A 20053-nucleotide genomic window follows, 5' to 3' on the forward strand; every position below is an offset into this window, starting at 1 on the left:
CACAGTCATTTTTAGAATAGCCTTCATCTGGAAGATGAAGATCCAGACAGAAAAGTGAATGAAGCCCTACGTGATAAACATAGCCAAGTTCAGCTTCTTGATCCAAGGACAGTATGAAATGATGTGTTTTATTATGCTTGAAGGCATATCTGACAAACTGTTGAAAGATTGAGTTAACTTCTCCAAAACCGCGGTTATTCTGTTATATAACTTGGTCATTTTTTTTCTTCATTCTTACATTTAAAATGATAATTTCTGTCAAGATATCACTTTGTTAAGTGATAGAATAATATAATAATAATAATACGTGAGTTTTTAGTCAGCACTAACATTTGGAATCATCTATTAGAAAACCCCATAGTAGCCCATGGTGGCCTCGGCATCATTTACCAAGCACATGTCACCACAGATTGTTTCTCAGTGTTCACTGAGGTGGTAAAAAACAAAATGGAAATTTAGCAAAAGAAAACCAATGGTTAGAATATGTACATTTTTAGACAACTTAATAATAAAACAATTCACTTTGTAAGCATGCTCTACTACATGTTTATTGTTGCCTCAGAGAAGATGTTAGCATTTTTAAAATTCAAGATGAAATTTTTTTCCTTATGGAGAAAAAAGGCATTGTGGTGAAAAATAAAAAGCAGGTTTGGGTGAATGAATTCATGTTTTCCTTACTGATAAAAGAAACACATAAAGTTGGCTCATTTAATTGCTAAGTTTTCCAAGGCCAAACTTCATTAGAGAACAAAAACAGGGCAGTTGAATTTTTTTTCTTTCCATTTCCTTTTCTTTTTTCTTTCAGTGGCATATGTTGAGATCTAAGTGTTAGTAAGTGAAGTTTGAGAACTGAATGACGAAATCTGATTGAAAGATATCATGGGTTTTGAGACTTCATTCATTTATCTATATAAAAAATTACAATAAGATAATGTGATCAATAATTATTGTTTTTGTTTTAGTCAGTTCTCAGTGACAGTTAAATTGAATGCCAGTGGATCAGAAATTCTTTCAGTTAAAGGACACAAGCATTTCAACTTTCTAGGAAGATGACAGACGTAATAAAATTTCCACCATTAGTAGGCTAAATGGTGTACCATATTGCCTCCTTTGGGCATCTCACTTCAGTGACTGTCTTTTTGGTTCATAAATCATTTGTAAATACCAAACAAACAGGTACACACACACACAGAAAAAAACAAAAACAAAACACTATGGTGTGTGTTTCTATATTTGAGTCGGGATTCTTGAAATAGTGTGATACCACACTAAATTCAAATGTTTAATTTGATAAACAGTTAAGTTGGTAGAATTTTCTCTGAAAGGATATATACTCCAGGCAAAAGCATGCTCATTAACCGTTAAGACAGGTAGGGTCATTTTTCTTTTTCCTTTACAGTAATACTTTGGACAAACACATTGTTGAGAAGAACGTAACATTTATACGAATCTTAAGAAAACAGAAGACTTGAAATAAATTTCATGGATCACTACTGAGCATCTGCTGTCACCCAAGATCTTGGACTATTGATTCAGAGCTTCAGTCCATCTCCTCTACACATAAAGATTTTTGATAGATAATTTTTAGAAACACTGTCCATACAAGAAATGTTTTCACATTTTCATTTAATGCATTTTTTTGTTTACTGAGCTTCTTTCTTTTGTTTTGCAATTTCTGTGGAATAAACAGCTTTTTTTGTGTGTGTGTGGCTGTTAAAGTGTCACTTGTAAGTGTTTAAAGCATTATTTTGTTTTCTCTGCAGATGAGCATTCTTTTTCTATGAGTTGCCGTTGTGGTGGAAAATACAGTGTTTCCAAGGATGAAGCAGAAGAAGTTACCCTGATTTCTTGTGATACATGTTCACTAATTATAGAACTCCTTCAACGTAGCTGAAATTGTTCACTAAGTGGAATCCTTGAATTGTGTATTCACATTGAGGAGAATCCATTGCAACTTTGTCCATTCAAGCAACTGTATAAAGCTGATAAAAACAAAGAGGTAGGGTGTTTTTGTTTTTTTTTGTCAGCTCTGTTACTTGCAGAGAAATAAGATTGTCAAGCAAAGTCTACCCCAGATTAATAGAAAATTAATTTAGCTATTTCTGTGTATTTATAATTTATATTTACAAATTGCCCAACAAATGGACTTGAATTATACATTATATTTAGTGAATTCCCATTCGAGAACTTCGTTATTGATTCATTTCTCCAAATGAGCATGTCTCTTTTAATGGATCACAGTATCACTCTTTTATAGTTATTAAGTTTCTGAGGAATGTGATATTTCTAGCTGCCAAAGTTATAGGCCTGTTGTACAACTGTCTCAAAATCTCAGGTCTTTAGAATTAAATGTGAATATCATGTGATCCTAGTTCTCCCATAATGAAGGCTGAATATGGATATTCATGAGTTAATAAAGTTAATAAAGAAGGTGATGGGGCTACTATAGAAAGAAGTATAGTTGTTGGAGTCAGGATACTGGACTTCAGTGCTGGCACTATATTTCCAAATTCTTCCTGTGGCTGTATTAATGGGAGTAAGCTTCTTGAACACTGTCATCTTCAGCTTTAATCTAGGAAATGGTAGCTTTAGAAAAAAATAATTTTAAACAGGTGCATTCCTTTCCCTTTTATTTCAGAGTACAAACAAAGATATAGTATTAATGCCTATATTTAGGAATAAGATCCACTACACTGGTGGTATAATGAAATGGACTTTTATAATGTATTATTATTGATTATAGTAGACTGCAAAGGTTTTATTTTTTTATATATTTAATATCCTATGTACAGCATAAATCAGTACTCATTTAAAAAGGAATCATTTATGGGGTCACTGAAAATTTCTTACTTAATTTCAAATGAGTAAGCCATGCATATATGACTTAGCAGCTTTTCATTAGGTTGACCTATTGGTATTTATTGTTGGTTTGGACTTAATAAAACTAGTTTCTACCTTGACTTGTAAATGTAATGAAATTATGAAGCACATTCATGAAGAGATTACTTGTCATTACACCTTGAAAACCAAAAATTCAAAACTGAGTTTGTCATCTGTGTTTTCCCCCTAAACATATTTTTATATGTATCATAAAATTTAGATGATTTATTTTGGATTGCTTTTATTGATATATTTTGACTTAATATAGCTTGCAGATTGTGTGTTACTTATCTTTACATTTAACAGTTAAAAATAACTAAAACTGAATAGCAAATAGTTTATTAGAAAGTACATGGTCTCAGTGGCAGTAACAAATTCACTTAAACAGGAGACAATAATCAAATCAAAAGAATAAATGTTTGCTAATCATCAGAAAATCTGTGACCATTAGGACTATCACGTAGAAATCCAAAATCACTCAGAGGCCAAATCTGTAAAAATCAAAACGTTATTGAAGACAATTAATGAAAGTGATGTTATAATATTCCTTTTTTTCATTCATCCCTTTTCTCCATATCATATATTTAAACACTTTCTCCTTATTCTTTGGTAAAGAACAAATTTTCTACTTCAAACTAAGACTTTGGAAAGTAAACTTTTGTGTGTCTATGTATTTAAACTCAGAAGTTTGGAACATTCAAACATAGAATTATATGTGTGTCGTGTGAATACAGTTGACCCTTAAACAGCATGGGTTTGAACTTCATAAGTCCACTTATACTCAGATTTCTTTCAATAAAAATACAGTTGACCTTCTGTATCCAGGGGTTTTGCATCCATGGATTCAACTAACAGTGAATTGCAAAGAGTATTTTCAATTCATGGTTGGGGATCTGTGGATGCAGAGGGACAACTGTATGCATTGTTCTGTGCCATTTTATATAAGGGACTTGAGCATCCTTGGATTTTGGTATGTGGGGGATTCCTGGAACCAGTACTGGATACCATAGATACGTTTTTGGGAAATCAAAAGTTATACATGGAAAAAAAACAGTTATACATGGACTTTCAACTGCATGGGGGTTCAGTGCCCCAACTCTTGCATTGTTTAAGGGTCAGCTGTATATATGTGTGAATGTGTGTGTGTCTGTGTTTTCTTTTATTCCCTCAAAGTTAACTGTAAATCTAAGTACTTGAATATAAATTAGCCAACAGCCTGAAGTGTTCGTGTCTGTTTTTCACCTTACTGATTGTGACATAAAGAGGAGCCAGTGCAAACAATAGTCTTTCCTAAGAATCACATATGTGCTACAACCATGATAAGTTCATTACTCACTGTACATATCTGCATTACAGGTAGTTTGACTCGAGACTGCTCTTCTGCAAATGCATATCAATGTATTCCCAGGAGATGAACATGGTTGTAAAGTTGTATGAGAGGGAAATTTAGAAATCTAAATTAAAGGTTTCTTATGCTACAACTAAGGTTCAAACAAAAAATTATTCTCCATGACCCGTCTCAATGCAGGGAAGGGGTAGTGTTTACAGCTACGAAGGCCACCATGTTCATAATTGTTATTGCGACAGTTAAGTCCACTGACAGCCTAAGGAGTTTAAAGTTCATTTTGAGAGAAACTTGTTTTCCTCAGCTCAGAGAAGAAAGCCTACATTTAAGCAGAAAGCAGTACCTTAAAGAAGATACGTCCTCTTATTAGTCCATATGGAATAGGTCCATAGCACCTGGAATCTGTAGAATTCTGTAGATTATCACCTTCTAACCAAACGTGACCCGTTGGCACCTAGAATTAGAAAAGAAAGCAGCCCCTTTAAAAAAGAACAAAATAAATTTGGATACTACAAATGAAAAAGTATGTCTTACGGAGGTAGGGAGAAATGTCCGAAAGTTCTCTTTTATAAAATACATACAAACCCTATGATTTGCATTTTTGCTTTTATTTCTTGCACAATAACTTTTACTAAATATTAGTAAGAAATATTAAGGTTTCAACTTTTTAAAAGACCTTTTTTGCCACATGATTCCCAAACATTAATTTGTTACACAAACTCCAAACTGAGGTTATAAAACATCAAAACAGTGTGACAGGGTCATTAATTTAATAGACTTCAAAAGAGGTCATTAGGATGCTGACTGGAAATGTGCCCTCCTGTCTCGGTAACAGTGTAAGCAGGGAAGCCACTCACTCAGCAACATCCTGGGGCCAATACCAAGACCAGACCTATTAGAATGCTCATGATGAACTAAATGGTAATTGATGGTGACATCAATTACAAATAATCTCATCATTTTATTGGAGTGGGCTTGTCAGAATTCTAATTAAGATCCCTGTTTTGCCTTTGTACAGGCTGTATCTTCAATACATTATACTTCAATAATGACCATCAAGAAATAGAAGGACCTATTATAAAATCATCAGTTGTAAAATTAATGATGGTGACCTTCTACTAAATGAAAAGACCCTAGTTCCTAGATGTCCTGTGTTTTAACTGGTAAATAACATAAGTTTACATTTTCAGTCAATGACGATAAGCATGTTTGGAACAGAACATGTTACTTTAAAAAAAATGCCCTTTTTGATAAGAGACATTTGCCCATTGATACCTGTTTAACTTAAACTTAAAAAATTACTCTCTAGCAGCAATCTTTAAAATTGCATTTTAAAAGTTTTCATTTTACAGTTTTTGTTATCCAAGTAAGTTGAATTATTGACCAGTCCAAAATTATCTTTTGGGAAGGAATTTATTTTCACTGTTCTTTTGACTGGCTATTACTTGGGAACCTTAAGTGAAGAAAAATAATCCTATTGGGTTTAATAAGAAATGACTGCAATTTTTTAAAATGTCACAAATTACTTTTTAAAAAAGATTTCATTTTTTTAGAGCAGTTTTAGGTTCACAACACAATTGAGAGGAAGGTACAGAGATTTCCTGTATGTCTCCCGCCCCCACAGTATTGGCACCGCCACCACCACCACCAGAGCGCTATGTATTTGTTACACTTGGTGAACCTACTTGACATCATGATCACTCAAAGGCCATAGTTTACCTTACAGTCACTCTTGGTGATATACATTCTATGGGTTTGGACAAATGTGTGACATGTACCCATCATTCTAGTATCATAAGGGTATTTTCACTGTCCTAAAAATCCTCCGTGATCTGTCTATTCATTCCTCCTCTCCCCATTTCCTTTTGGAAAAATAAATTTATACAAGCATGTAAAATTTCAGTTTCACTTTATATCAGATTATATAATTTTTAGAATGTCTTGTATCATGTAGAAATATTTGCCAAAACCAATCAAATTATTTTCATTCAGATGCACTTAAATATTAAATTTCTCTACTTGGACATAAGTTTCTTGAAAGAATATCAGACATTATAAGAAGGCTCACTTTTATTAGTGGAACTAGTTATAGGTTCTAGAGCCAATAGTAAGGTTTGTTCCTACACACATGCCGTGTTTCTCCAAAAATAAGACCTAGTCAGACAATCAGCTCTAATGCGTCTTTTAGAGCAAAAATTAATATAAGACCCGGTCTTATAGTATAGTAAAATAAGACCGGGTCTTATATTAATTTTTGCTCCATAAGATGCACTAGAGCTGGTTGTCCGGCTATGTCTTATTTTCGGGGAAACACAGTAACAATTCTTAGGAAGACAGAAACCAAAGTTGGAACTCAAATATTTGCTAGTGTTTAAGTAGAAATTTTTGTAAAGTACAATCACTTTTGTAGCAGTTATGCCCTAAGTTTCTTCCAAATTAGCTAAATAAAGTGACGAAGTATTATCTCTGTTATAGTAAAATTAATAAGCACAGAAAGAAATCTGCTAAGACCAACCCAGAACATATCACCAGAAACCCATGGAGGAGCGTGACCTAGACTCGCTACACCTGGTCCTTGACTGCAAGGGATAGAACAAAAGGGATTAATAGTAACACAAACCAGTTTGTATATGTGGTTTTCTGGTTTATTCAATCAAATACACACACACAAACCTCATTTGATCCTTAAAACTACCTGTGAAGTACTGCTATTGATATTTAATAGCAGAAGAAGTAGGTGCAAGTATGGGACATGCTAACTCCTACTTATCTGAAGCCCACACATAGTAATATGCACACATCCAGTTATATTAGGTTGGTGTAAAAGTAATTGCAGGTTTTGCAATTTTTAACCTTTTAAACCGCAATTACTTTTGCACCAACCTAATAGTAAAGGAATAACCTCTACATGTTAAAGACTTCAATGCTTGATATAAAATGCACAAATGAAGGAAACAACCTCATCATGGATGGTACCTTTAACTAGTAAGAGCTTCTCTCTAAACAGGAAAACCTCTAGGTGTGGATCTTTTATTATAAATCAAAGCAGTCACCTTTGCTGACCCTACCTCTCCATCAGTTACTCAGTTTCTCAGTAAAAAATTCAGGATGTTTGAAATTCTTCCACTTTTGAAATACATAAGTATTTTTGGTATGGGGTAAGGGGGTACACCTTAAAAATCAATTTTACAAATGTATACTATATTTACACTAAAATGTACTCATTTTAAGTTCTGACACCAGTTTTGAAAAATGTGCACACCTATACAATCACCAAGCACAGTCAGGATGGAGAACGTTTCTGTCATGCCTAAACGTTCCCTCCTGTTCCAGGTAACTCCCCTCCCCGCCCCCCGCACCCCCAATCGACACCCAGTCCCAGGCAACTAGTGATCTGGCTGCTAATATTAGACAGTTTCACCTGTTCCTAAATTTCATATAAGTGAAATTGCACAGTACATCCTATTTTGCTCTGGCTTTGTTCAGCAATAGTTTATGATTAATCCATGTTGTATGTATCAGTCATTCATTCCATTTTACTGCTGAGTAGTGTTCATTGTCAATTACAATGTTTACCCATGAACTGGCTGAATGATATTTGAGTTGTTTGCAGTGTTGGGCTCTTACAAATAACGTACTATGAACATTCGTGTACAAGTCTATTTCTTTTCAGTAAATACCTATGGGTAGAATTCCTGGGTCATATGTATATGCTGAACCTTAAAACTGTCCAAAGTGATTATACCATTTTACACTTCCAGTATCAGTGTATGAGTGTTTCTGTTGCTCCACAACCTTGGCTATTGGTATCAGATTGTGGTTTTCGTTTGCATTTCTCTGATGAGCATTTTTTCTTGTGCCTATTATGTATCTTTTGTAAAGTAGCTATTAAAATATTTTAACCGTTTTTAAAATGGAGGAAACTGTTTTAACAGACCCATCAGCTCCAAGTCTTTTTTTTTTTCTCCTGTATTTTTTCCCCCAATCTAGTTGTGGAGTTGTTTTCAGTCTAGTTGTGGAGGGTGCAGCTCACTGGCCCATGTGGGAATCGAACTGGCCACCTTGGTGTTACGTATGAGTACTGCTCTAACCAACGGAGCCAACCAGCCACCCGGGTTGTTTTCGTTGGTATTCATTTTAAGAGTCCTTTATGTACCTTGAGTACAAGTCCTTTGACAGGCATTGCAAATATTTTCTCCCAGTCTGGAATCTTTTCCTTTGTAGTCTCTAATCTATTGTAAAGACGATACAATACATTTTTAAGCTCTAGAAACTTCACTTGGTTCTTTTTTATATTCATCATTTCTTTTCCTCATTATGTTCACGCTCCAGATCCTTGAAAATATTTAGAATTGGTGTTTTAGAGCACATGTCTGTTAATTCCATTATCTCTGTCATTTCTGGATCTATTTAACTGATTTTTCTTCTAGTTGTGGGTTACATTTCCTACTTCTTAACGTATCTAGTAATTTGTAATTGAGTTGGACACTCATTTGTTGAGTGGATCTTGTTGTCTTTAGAGTGTGTTAAATGTTGAAGAGGTCTGTTTGTTTTGGGGGAGGCAGTTAATTTAGCTGTGGATCATTTTCTTTGAGCCTTACCTTTAAGCCTGTTAGGCTGAGTCTGTCTTACACTGTACTCTAAGGACTACTTTAACCCTACTAATAAAGCATGATATTCTAGGGTCTCCACTGGATGCTCTGGATATTCAGTGAGATCTGTCCACTCTGGCTGGTCAGAATTCAAGGGCTCCCAGCCCCTGTGAGCTCTGGGAATGCTCAGCTTCCCCCTTGCTTGGTCTCTCTGTTTCACCATAAGCAGGTACAATTTAGTACACATTTAGCCCAAAAACCAAGAGAATACCTACATAGATTTCTGGAGGTCATTCTGTAGCTCTGTTCTCCCTGGTGGTATGATCCATAAATTCCAACCACGTAAACGTCCCTCTGTCTCCTCACTGAGCAAGATCACTGTGCTGTTTGAATTTTCCCTCCTCCTGCCTCCTGGAAACTGCTTTCAGGCAGAAGTATAGGGCTTCCCTAGTTTGTTTCCGTTCCCTCAGGGATGTGTCTGGAACTGCCTGCTGTGCACTGTTTGAAAACAGTTGTTTCACATATTTCGTCCAATTTTCTAGTTCTTTATGGCAGGAGGGCAAGTTCAGCACCAGTTACTCCATCATTATTTTTAGCATACTTCATAACAATATGAAAAGAATCCTTTTGGTGAGAACTAAAAGTTTTGATGTAAGTGTGCCTTTGGCATCTCCACCTAGCGTCCCCTTCAGTGGCATTCTGTAACATGATTTTGTTTTACCCTTTCCCTGTCAAAATTTCCAGCAAAGATTTGCCAAACTCAGCCTGCAATTATGTAGGAACAAGGAAGTTCACTACTGTATTGCTTGCATCTCAAAATTGGCAACAGTATAAATATTCCTCGGTAGGCAGATGTTAAATAAAATGTAGTTTATCTATATAATAATAGACAAACTGGTTAAAAAACCAATAGATTTACATGAGTATAGTCAGTGAAAAAAGTAAGTTATAGGGCAATGTGTATAAATGTTTAAAGAAAATCCACAAAACGTTTCTTATATATTTCAAAATTTACATTTTTGTGACAAATATGTATTAGACAATTTAAGTATACAGAGGGTGCCAAAAAAATGTATACACATTTTAAGAAAGGAAAAAAACTGAATTAAAATTGTAATGATCTGGGGTGGCCAGCTGGCTCAATTGGTTAGAGCACAGTGCTCAGGACACCAAGGTCGCGGGTTGGATTCCCACATGGGCCAGTGAGCTGCGCCCTCCACAACTAGATTGAAAAAAAGCAACGACTTGACTTGGAGCTGATGGGTCCTGGAAAAACACACTGTTCCCCAATATAAATTTTTTTAAAAATTGTAATACTCAATATATACTGATAACAAAAGATGAATACAAGTAATGTTTGACTTCTGCAATTACAAGAGGTGCTCAAAGTGGTTATCATCAGCGTAATTTTAATACCTTTCTTAAAATATGTACACATTTATTTGGCCCCATCTGTAGATACATATATATGCACACACACACATATACATGTGTGTGCCTTAATATGCGTAGCCCTTTTAGTAGTGTGGAAAGAGAGGGACCTAATTCCAATCCATCTGCTTCTTTGTATAGTACAAGTAAATCAATGCAATTAGCAGTATTATCACCAGATCTCTGGGTAACTAAAACGTTAGTCTAGCTAAGAACTCATTTATTTAAACAAACATAAAGTACAACACATTTTTCATATGAATCTGAAACTCAAAATTTGGCCTCTGGTATGGCCTTTCAAGAAACAGAGAAATTTCCTTTCTAACTCAAAACAGAGTTATTATCTGTTGGATTAACTTACTGACTATCACTAAACTAAAAATTCAAAACAGATAAGAGAAAAATATTCTATAGCAATACTATTATAACAAAATATTAACAGATAAAATAGATTAAAATACATTTTTAAATGTATATTTTAAGAAGCTATCATAACTTTCTAACTAAAGTAGAACAGGACTCCAATAAATGCATTTATAATAAATATTTTGCAAATGGCCAATAATGGAAATCTCTAGTTCCATGCCTCTGTTCATTATTTCTCATAACTAAAACTTTTAATAGTTAGATTACTTTTCCTTTTTATACTTCTGTAAATCTTTCATGGTAACTTGGATGAACACATGAGACTGAATAAGAATATATAAATAATATGTTTATAATGATTGCCACAGAGAACACTTTACTTTTGCTCAAATCTGAATTTTCCCAGGGTCTAAGAAATAGCTAACTTTAGGGCTAAATTTTAAAGCATTAAAAGAACGCTTAAATCATTCTTCTTTTTCCTTTCTACGTCAGAGATTTCCTTCCTGAGCTACGATAAAACCCAATCTCAGCTGGACAAAAGAATCAAGTCTCTCTAGTTCTCAACTATACTTATTGATGGCTAGTTAAGTGCCTCCTTTACAATACAAGCAACAAATGTAATTGCCTCATGGCCTGTGGGTGTCCACTTAACAAAAGAGGCTTTTGTGACCCAACCCCCAGGTGTTACCTTTCTTGATTCAAGTGAAATCTGATGAAAGAATCCACAATATCAAATAACACATTTACTAAACTATAATCAAACTCATTAAGCAAAGAATATCTAAGAAAAAGTTCTGTCTGAAGAGTAAGATATTTGTGTTTTTGACTTTTCAAAAAACAGAAAAGCCTAGTACCATATTTTATTTTTAATTATCCCTTTGTTTGCCAGATAATTTATAACTTATAACCAGCAAAGGTAAGGGTGGGCACTGGCCCTACTATTGCTCATGCCTCTTTAAAATGGTTCTTCTCGAATGACTGGGAATAAAAAGGAAACAATAGTTATTAAAGAAGCAAACAAAAATCATAAAGGCAAGGAAAGGGGCAAAGTTTTTGGAATTATTTTTTGACATGATTATTTTTTCATTTTCCTGAATTATATAGGAAAAGGCAAAGCACACATTTTATGAAAGCAATCAGAAAGCCTAGTTTCTTTTTGGCAAAAACAAACAACAGTACATTTAATCTTAAAAGTATTTCAATTTCCAAATATATTTTGAAGAGTTTGTTTTGTTTCTCATGGAAGGATAAATATGAAATATAAAATACATAATTTCCCTGCCCAGGAAAAAAGTCCACATAATGAATGTACATTCATAACATGTCATTTTAGTCTAATTAATAATTAATACTCAAATAATTGTTTTTTATGTTACCATCTTCCAGATAAACAGAACCAAGTCAAATTACTATACCATTGTGTGGCTAATGCATATTCTGCTTAATCATGATATGTAACCAAAATGTAGCCATGGTATGATACTATGCACAGAAATTACTGGAGAGAATATTTGGAAAATGAAATAATTTATTAATTATATAGTTCTAAAAGAATGTCATAAACCCAATTTTTTTTTTTTGACTCATGCAGCAGCAAAATTAGAAACACCACCATTCAATAACTGTTGGAGTTTACCCTTCCTATAACAACCAACAAAAGCTATATACAAAGACATGTATGTCAAAGTGAAGCATTAAATCCCCCAAAAGGCAATCACGTAGAAGAGCTTTTAAGAACAAAAAGCTGAGAAAACATCATTAATCTTTAATTTAAAAAAATGGGAGTGTCTCACGTGTCAGTTTTGGGTATCTCTGAAAGCAAACTTAAAGGAACAGTTTCACTCATCTTCTATTTTCATTGACACTCTTCTTGCCACAACTTCCTGCCCACATTTGTCTACCTGAGTGGAATATCTGGATTCCTGATGGATGTGCTCCCAAATGCTAGATGCATGACAAAGGGATTAAGATTTTAAGGACCAGGCAACAGTTAACACAGTGATTATTTCAGTGGATACTATTTCCATGCAATCCTGCTCTTTTGCTCTCAGTTTAAATTCTGACTTATTACTATCCTATCTGCATCATTCCTGGAGACTGTTATTGTCCTTCCCTACTTAAAAATGGTGCCACCTTAGATTCATAGCCATTATTACCAAAGAGGAATTTACACAAAGTCCAGTAAGCTATACATAAAGCACTGGAGTGGGGGTAATGATGGAGGATGTTTTTTACTAACAACCTCTATTTCATAATTGAGCATCTCCCTGCTGCGTAGGTTTAGAGCTTAGTCTAAGACTTGACTTGCTCATTCTCACGGCTTTTGCAAGCTAGATTCCTTCATCTTCTCCCTAAGTGTTCAATACCATCCAGCCTGAATTAGGAATCTTTGATGGGTTGCTTAGCATAGTGGTTAAAGAGATACAGTCTACAGTCATAGTCTAGAGTTCTAAATGTTGCTCTGCTACTTAGTAATTAAGCACCTTGGACAGGCTATTTAAACCTCATCTATACCACTGGGACTAATAAGTGCCTTACAGAAATATTCTGAGAACCAGTGAAATAACACATAAGGCTCCTGGCACCCAGTAAGCACTCACTAAATATTAGCTATTGTTATTAGCAATTGCCCCAGCTGCTGATATGAATGATGCCTTCTTTGTTCCTCATCTTCCTATGTAGTCGACTCAGAAATCTGCAAAATGAACTGTGCTTTGCAATTTTACTTTGGGTATGTTTTTGGTCATTTTCTTTTATACTGTATTCAATTACATAGATCTGGTATTAGCCAAGACTTTGAATTGAATCCAGCATAATTTAAAATGTACATTAGTTGTGAATAGCTACCATAATTATGTTAACTGATTTAATAAAACTCAGTTTTAAGACCAAATCATCCAAATATATTAAAGACTAACATTTTTACTCTTTTAATAGGCAGCTTCATCAAGCAGTGTTTATTAAATACCAAATGCTTAGGCTCTCCCTTATGAAGTATTCATTTCTTCAAAACCATCTACCAACTAGTCAGAAGGCAGAGAAAGGGGCAGAAGGTTGGGACTGAAGCCAGTAAACAGACCCTTCCATCCCAGCCACTTGATACTAATGTCCCATTCCTACAGAATTTTTTTCCTAGGACGATGTATTATTTTGCTCTCTGACTTCTTTTCTTGTATCATACTACAACGATACCTGCTTTGGTTTTAGATTACTATTTAAAAGAAGCCTCTTATAGTCTAATTTCAAGACTATTTCTGTACTTTGATTTTAATATAACCTGATGTAGACCCTGGTTCTCATATTCCAAAAGATGAGCTAACTTAATGCAACACAGGGTATTTCACAGACTAGTAGAATATAATGTTAACTACATAAATAATGAGTTTTCCCATGCTCTCCGAAAATGTCTAAATAGTTGGTAAATCAGATGCATACTGTACAAATTATATACTAATACGTTTCCACCAAAATTTTGATTCCTGGGACTTCAAAGAATTCTTCTCAACGCCAAACTCATCCCTATATGAATTTATTCCTATAGATCAATCTCTGTAGCTCTTTTCAATTTTCTGCGATCTTTGTATAACTACTTCATATAGAGACTGGCTAGAGAACTGACTTACAACGAAGTGGTATTAGAAACAGAATATCAGGGATAGAAAAGAAACAATTAAATATGTACATCATTTTGTACTTGATGTTACTTATGCATTTAATAAAAGAAAAAGCTTTGTATTGCATGTTTTTCTTTGACAGACAGACATTCTCCTACTTGTGTGTTATTCATCAAAACTACAACTCTAATGTTCCATACCCTGGAAGTTATTTAGAATGAAATCTAGCTTTGTGAATACAAAATTGCAAATTAGGCAGGTAGATGACAGATGACATTTTTTGTAATGGTATAAGATACAAAGAAAACAGCTGAAGATATTTAAAAAGATTGATCTCCAAAGGCTGAGAGCATCAAAACATTGTTTTGATTAAGAAATCATGAAAATATACTGTGGACATCAGGAGGAAATAGCATAGCATCCAGATGTCATTCTGGGAAAGCACTTGGGTTTTTTACCCACTTCTTATATAATAATTTAATTACCATTATATTAATTTAAGATATCATCTATCTTAGGCTTATTTAGTAGGCTTCTATACTACTCAAAAATTGAATATATCTTCTGTCCATTTCCCAAATTAACATCTCCCCCACAATCCCCTATTTTAATATACCATGACCCCTATTACTAAAGCCAGGAACTTGAGTCAACTTTAAGCCTTTCAATTCCATCTCTTCCAGCATCCAATCCTGTCAAGATATTACCTTAATCTTTTTCCAGAACTCTGTACTGCTTTCCATTCTTAATGTTATTATGTCAGTTGTGTCTTATAGCCTATTAACTGGTCTTCCTACCTCCAGTCTCTCTTACTCCAAACCATCATCTATTAGTCTACACTAATATCAGGGTGATCTTTTAAAAACTAAGTGTAATAATATTCCCCTGCTTGAGATATACAAGGAACTGAGACCTGTTTACCGTTTCATTTTTATCTCCTTTCACTACCCACCCCTCCTACTATATGTTTCAGACACAGGGACTTACAGGGCAGCTGCCCAAAGCACAATATGCACTTTCCCTGTAGACCTGAGTATTCAGCTTGCTTTGGCTAACTCCTACTCATCCTTCAGAACTTCAACTCAGGTTTCACCTCCCCAGTCAGGACTAATCCTACTCACCCCAGTCTAGATAAATACACTCTTGTGTCTTCTCATAGCATTTTATATACTGTTCTTTTACACCATGTAATCATTCCTTGTCTGTTCCTCCAGCTTGACTGCAAGATCCTAAACCTGTACTGTCCAGTATGGCAGCCACTACTAACACATGTGGCTACTTAATTATACAAATTATATAAAGTTAACAATCCAGCTCCTCAGACACACTAGCCACGATTCCAGCGCTCAATAGCCACGTCTACCTAGTGGCACCATATTGGACAGTGCAGATACAGAACATTCCGTTGTTGCAGAAAGGTCTGTAGGACAGCACTGCAGGCGGGGAGGGACTTGATCTACTCAACATGGTGTTGGTGGCCCCCAAGTAAGTGCTCAATAAATGTTTGTGGCCTTAAATGTATGAATAAATAAAAGGAAAAGCAAAGCTGTGAAGTTAATGTCAGGCAAATTTTGCTCAGTTGTATGGCCTCCTGAAGGCCATTTAAATCATCTCTTCTATTCCACCCCCCAAATCCAGTAGGTTCCAGTTGCTTCTGAGGCACAGCTAAATGCCTGACTATGGGACTGCTTTGGGGTGAGGTATATTTGCAGCTAGGGTCTGAGGTTCACATCAGTCTTTGTCTCTAAACCTACTTTGACTTTCTTTACAAATTTCACATCTCTTCAGAAGACATGTTTCTCTAATCCTTCCTGGCTGAGAGATTCATACACACGATTTATAAGAAGCATATCAGAATCTTAAGTTGATTTTAGAATTTAAAATTACCCTGTAGCTTTAAGTACTTTTGTCTCCTTTCCTGTTAGCTCTGCATGTGTGTCTAGTGGGCATGCAAACACCAGCTGTGTGCCAAATTAAATGATTCCTAAATTTTCTTAAAAATTAAAAGTTATAAAAATTCTAATCCAGGAGGAAAGCATTCTCACATGTCTAGGTTAGCAATACAGTGGCTTATAACACCAATTTACTGCATACCTGCTTTTATATCTGTTATCCCTCTTTTCCCATCTTACTTTAGGTAGAGAATAGGTTAGTAGAATGAGAATGCTTTTATGGACTAAGATTAAATGGGTCACAGAGACCTGTAGAATTTTAATTCCCTAAAGTGGTAACACAGAACTTCATTTAGTTGCTTATTTCAAAAGACATTTGAACATATTCCACCTAGTAAACAGCAGCTTTCTAGCAGACCACTATATCATATTAGGAAGCCACACGAAACAGGAATATATTCTCTTTCCTACTATCAGAGATGGAGGCTGCTTCAGATGCTGACATTGAAAAGCAGCATTACAATTTCAGTCTTAATTTCCCATACTTACTTTTAGGCAACTTTAAAGTAAAGTAGTCTCATAACTTGCAGATAAAAGTACATATAATATTTGAATTTTATTGAATTGCACAACTACCTAGATTCACACCAATGGCACTGACTTTCCAACTTTGAGTTTGAAACTCAGACCAACTTTGAATGGTTAAAATATTTTTAGATAAGCAAAATATATTAGTTTCAGGAAGACCAGCTAATCTTTCAGTGGAAACACTGATCTTCATACATACATACATACATATGCATATACCGGGGGTGCCAAAACAATGTATACAAATGGACACTTTGGTCAGTGTTGCTCAAGCGGTAGTTTGCCGTAATCAGAAGTGTCTGGACACTGATGGTGACCACTTTGAGCACCTCTTGTAATTGCAGAAGTCAAATATGACTTCTGTTCGTCTTTTATTATTGGTATATATTATTACAATTTTAATAGTTTTTTCCTTTCTAAAAATGTGTATGCGGTTTTTGGCACCTTCTGTTTATATATACTAAAACATATATAAAATAAAACCCATTTCTACAAAATAAAATTCTATAAACTATATATTATTGTTAAACTAAGACCAAATTCTTCTGAAAATGTTCAGAGAACACATCAGAAAATGCTTAAGTTGTGGGGGCCCCAAGATTCTTAGTGTTAACATCAGAAGAAAAACACCTCAGAATTGTAAACAATAAGTCAAATTTATCTTCAGAATTGTGTTAACTATAGGATGAAAAAGTCATGTCATCTCCGCAGTGAACTTCACTTTAGCAAAAAAGTAAACATATTTCCTCCACATCAGCTGCAATCAAGGCATTAGCCGTATGCCATGATTGATTAACCTGGAGGCCGTTGCTGAGAAATGGATGTGTAGCACAGGTTTTTATCACTACAGTCTGCAAAAAGCAAGTCCCTTGTTTAGATATCCTTGTTGTAATAAGTGACATTATTAGGTAGGTCTTCTATTTAAATGACATAAGGATTTAGTGTATCAGCAGCTTATAATAAACAAGACCTTTCAATCTGATGATTCCTCTCCCTACACAGAAGTACTTTTTCTGTTTATAATACAAGTGGTAATAGAAGGCCATATGGTTGTGACTTTTAGCTAAAGTAAATGACATTTAAACAAACAGAAAAACAGCATTAGGATATTCAAGGATCTGAACTATAACCTAAATACACAGTGCACATTAAGGGGCTATTAGTGTTAACTATATAAAGTGACCGTTTTCTAATGCTGTCAAATTAGTGAGATTGTTTTTCAGTTTGTCAATCAGTTTTATTTAAGTATTTTCCTGTATACTATAAAACAGCATTATTACTGGCATACTGTCCCATTTCCAAGTTCTTTTTAAGAAAACTAAACTACCAGTACATCCTGAGAACATTCAATCAATTCTTTCTGAAATGTAAAATTGTCTCTGTTTCTTACTGTACCACCAATAACAATAATGATGTCATTCATTAACATACTCTACAACTCAAAAAGAAAAAATGTAAGAAATACATCCTTATTCACCTACCATCACCCTACTGTGGTAACAGACCACTATCATTTGATGAACGCCATTTCATTTTTTGTGTGTAACACTGGACTCTATGGTATCAAGAACCAAATGCTTTAAATAGCTTGATATTTTGAAAGATCAATAATAAAAGTAAAAACAATTTTTCCAATAACTACAGATATGTTTCCTTTAACAACAGCAAAAGACTGCTATGATTTAACTGCAGGAATATACTGAAATATTCATCTATTTCTACTAATAGGTCCTTTTTCAATATAGAGTGGCTGCTGTGGTTGAGAAACTAAAATTCAATAAATAAAATTTTAATTTTGGAATATTTTTAAAAATGATTATTTGTTTTGTAATGAACAACTACTGGAAAGCAGAGGTTGACAAAGAAGCAGTTTATCAACTACAGGTAACAACTTTAGCCATTGTTAATCTGCCAATAAAAGGATCAAAGAACACAATAATTTGTATAGTATAATAAATATGTCCAAAAGGTACATGCATTTCTACTGAAATACAGAAAACTCTCATTTCCTCACAACCTCATTAGTAGGTACTGCATGTTAGAAGGGTGACTTAGCTTTCACTATAACAAACCACCATAGCATTTCTGAAGCACCAGACTTTCCCTCAAACTAAGAGCAAGGTAGGTCCAGGGTTCCTCAGAAGACTTAGACCAAGTTCAGGGTATTCTAAATTGATAGGTCAATTCAGAGCCAAGTGAATTTTTAGTCTGCTTAAAACGAGGGCTGGAAAATATCATTCAGTCCAAATAGAAGTCACTTGGGGAAAGGAACACTTAGCACTCTGCTGTCCTGATACAAAACAGGAACATTCCAATATTTTCTGCACCTTTCATCTGCGATTATAGAAGGTGACCAAACAGCCCTACCATGGAAGTAGCTTAGCTTTCAAGTCTTCTCTGAAGACTAGCATGACCACAGATTGGCAATTCACTGGGAGCCTACAGTGTGAGCCCCAGGAACTCCAATCTTACTGAAAAACAGTAACAAAATGTACTTACTTGAGAGCAAGTTTGCAGTAGAAACTAAGAGAAGAAACTGGGGAGAAGCAGAATAGAAACTAGAACAAAACATGGTCAGACCCTATTCACATATACATTTGTCCACCCTGCAAATACTGTTTAAGTACCAGTAGATGCCAAATCAGAGTTTAGGTTCTGGGGAATCAGTTGTGATCAAAACAAATACCTGCCATCAAGAACCTTCTAGAGAAAGGGTTAGCAAACTTTTTCTGTGAAGGGCCAGATAGTAAATAGCCTAAGCTGTGCAAACCATATATAGTCTGTTTTAGTGAAAGCAGCCACAGACAATATGTAAATGAAAAGTATGCCTGTGTTCCAATAACTTAATTACAAGAACAGGCATCAGGAAGAATGATCGTGTAGGGTCTTGTAGACCATCCTAAGGCCTCTGGCTTTTATTATGAGATAGGGAGCCAGTAGGGTCTTTGAGCAGAAGAGTGACGTTCCTCTTAAAAAGCATTATTCAAAAGGATTATTTCAGCTACTATGTAGAAAATAATCAGTGGAAGGGTAGGAAGGCAAGAAGATAGGAAAGATATGAGCAGAGAGAGCAGTTCAAAAGGTACAGAAAACTACAGACAGATGCATTTGCCTTGCACCAGATGGTAGCAGTGATGGTGGCAAGAAGTGGTCTAATTCTGATTGTACTTAGAAGATACCATCATCGTGATTTGCTAATGAACTGGATGTGGGGTGAAAGAGGAAGTGAGTCATGGATGACTCCATGGTTTACGACCCGAGCAAGCAGAAAAATAAGAGTTAACACCCTTACTGCGATGGGAACATGTATAGGAGGAGCCAGTTTGGGGAGGAAAACCAGGAGTT

At 34.9% G+C, this 20053-nt stretch overlaps 2 protein-coding genes across 4 annotated transcripts in view; one reads left to right on the forward strand and one right to left on the reverse strand.

The window, feature by feature from the left end:
* The window catches only part of DNAJC24 (DnaJ heat shock protein family (Hsp40) member C24), a 43914-nt gene extending 39817 nt beyond the window's left edge, over nt 1-4097 (forward strand). Inside the window, exon 5 of the mRNA XM_019738523.3 lies at nt 1764-4097. Coding sequence (XP_019594082.2) covers nt 1764-1894 — 131 coding nt within the window. The 3' untranslated portion in view covers nt 1895-4097. The remainder of the gene's footprint in view (nt 1-1763) is intronic.
* Nucleotides 3204-20053, reverse strand: part of IMMP1L (inner mitochondrial membrane peptidase subunit 1) — a 69578-nt gene continuing 52728 nt past the window's right edge. For all 3 annotated transcript variants that reach the window (XM_019738522.3, XM_088789503.1, XM_019738521.3), the window contains exons 6-7: nt 4569-4679; nt 3204-3371 (exon numbers count right to left, since the gene is read on the reverse strand). In XM_019738522.3, the coding sequence (XP_019594081.3) occupies nt 3303-3371; nt 4569-4679 (180 nt within the window). In that variant the 3' untranslated portion in view covers nt 3204-3302. The remainder of the gene's footprint in view (nt 3372-4568; nt 4680-20053) is intronic.

Source organism: Rhinolophus sinicus, chromosome 14, assembly GCF_057876585.1.
Source record: "Rhinolophus sinicus isolate RSI-liver-muscle chromosome 14, RSI-T2T, whole genome shotgun sequence".
In the NCBI taxonomy this organism is placed as follows: domain Eukaryota; kingdom Metazoa; phylum Chordata; class Mammalia; order Chiroptera; family Rhinolophidae; genus Rhinolophus; species Rhinolophus sinicus.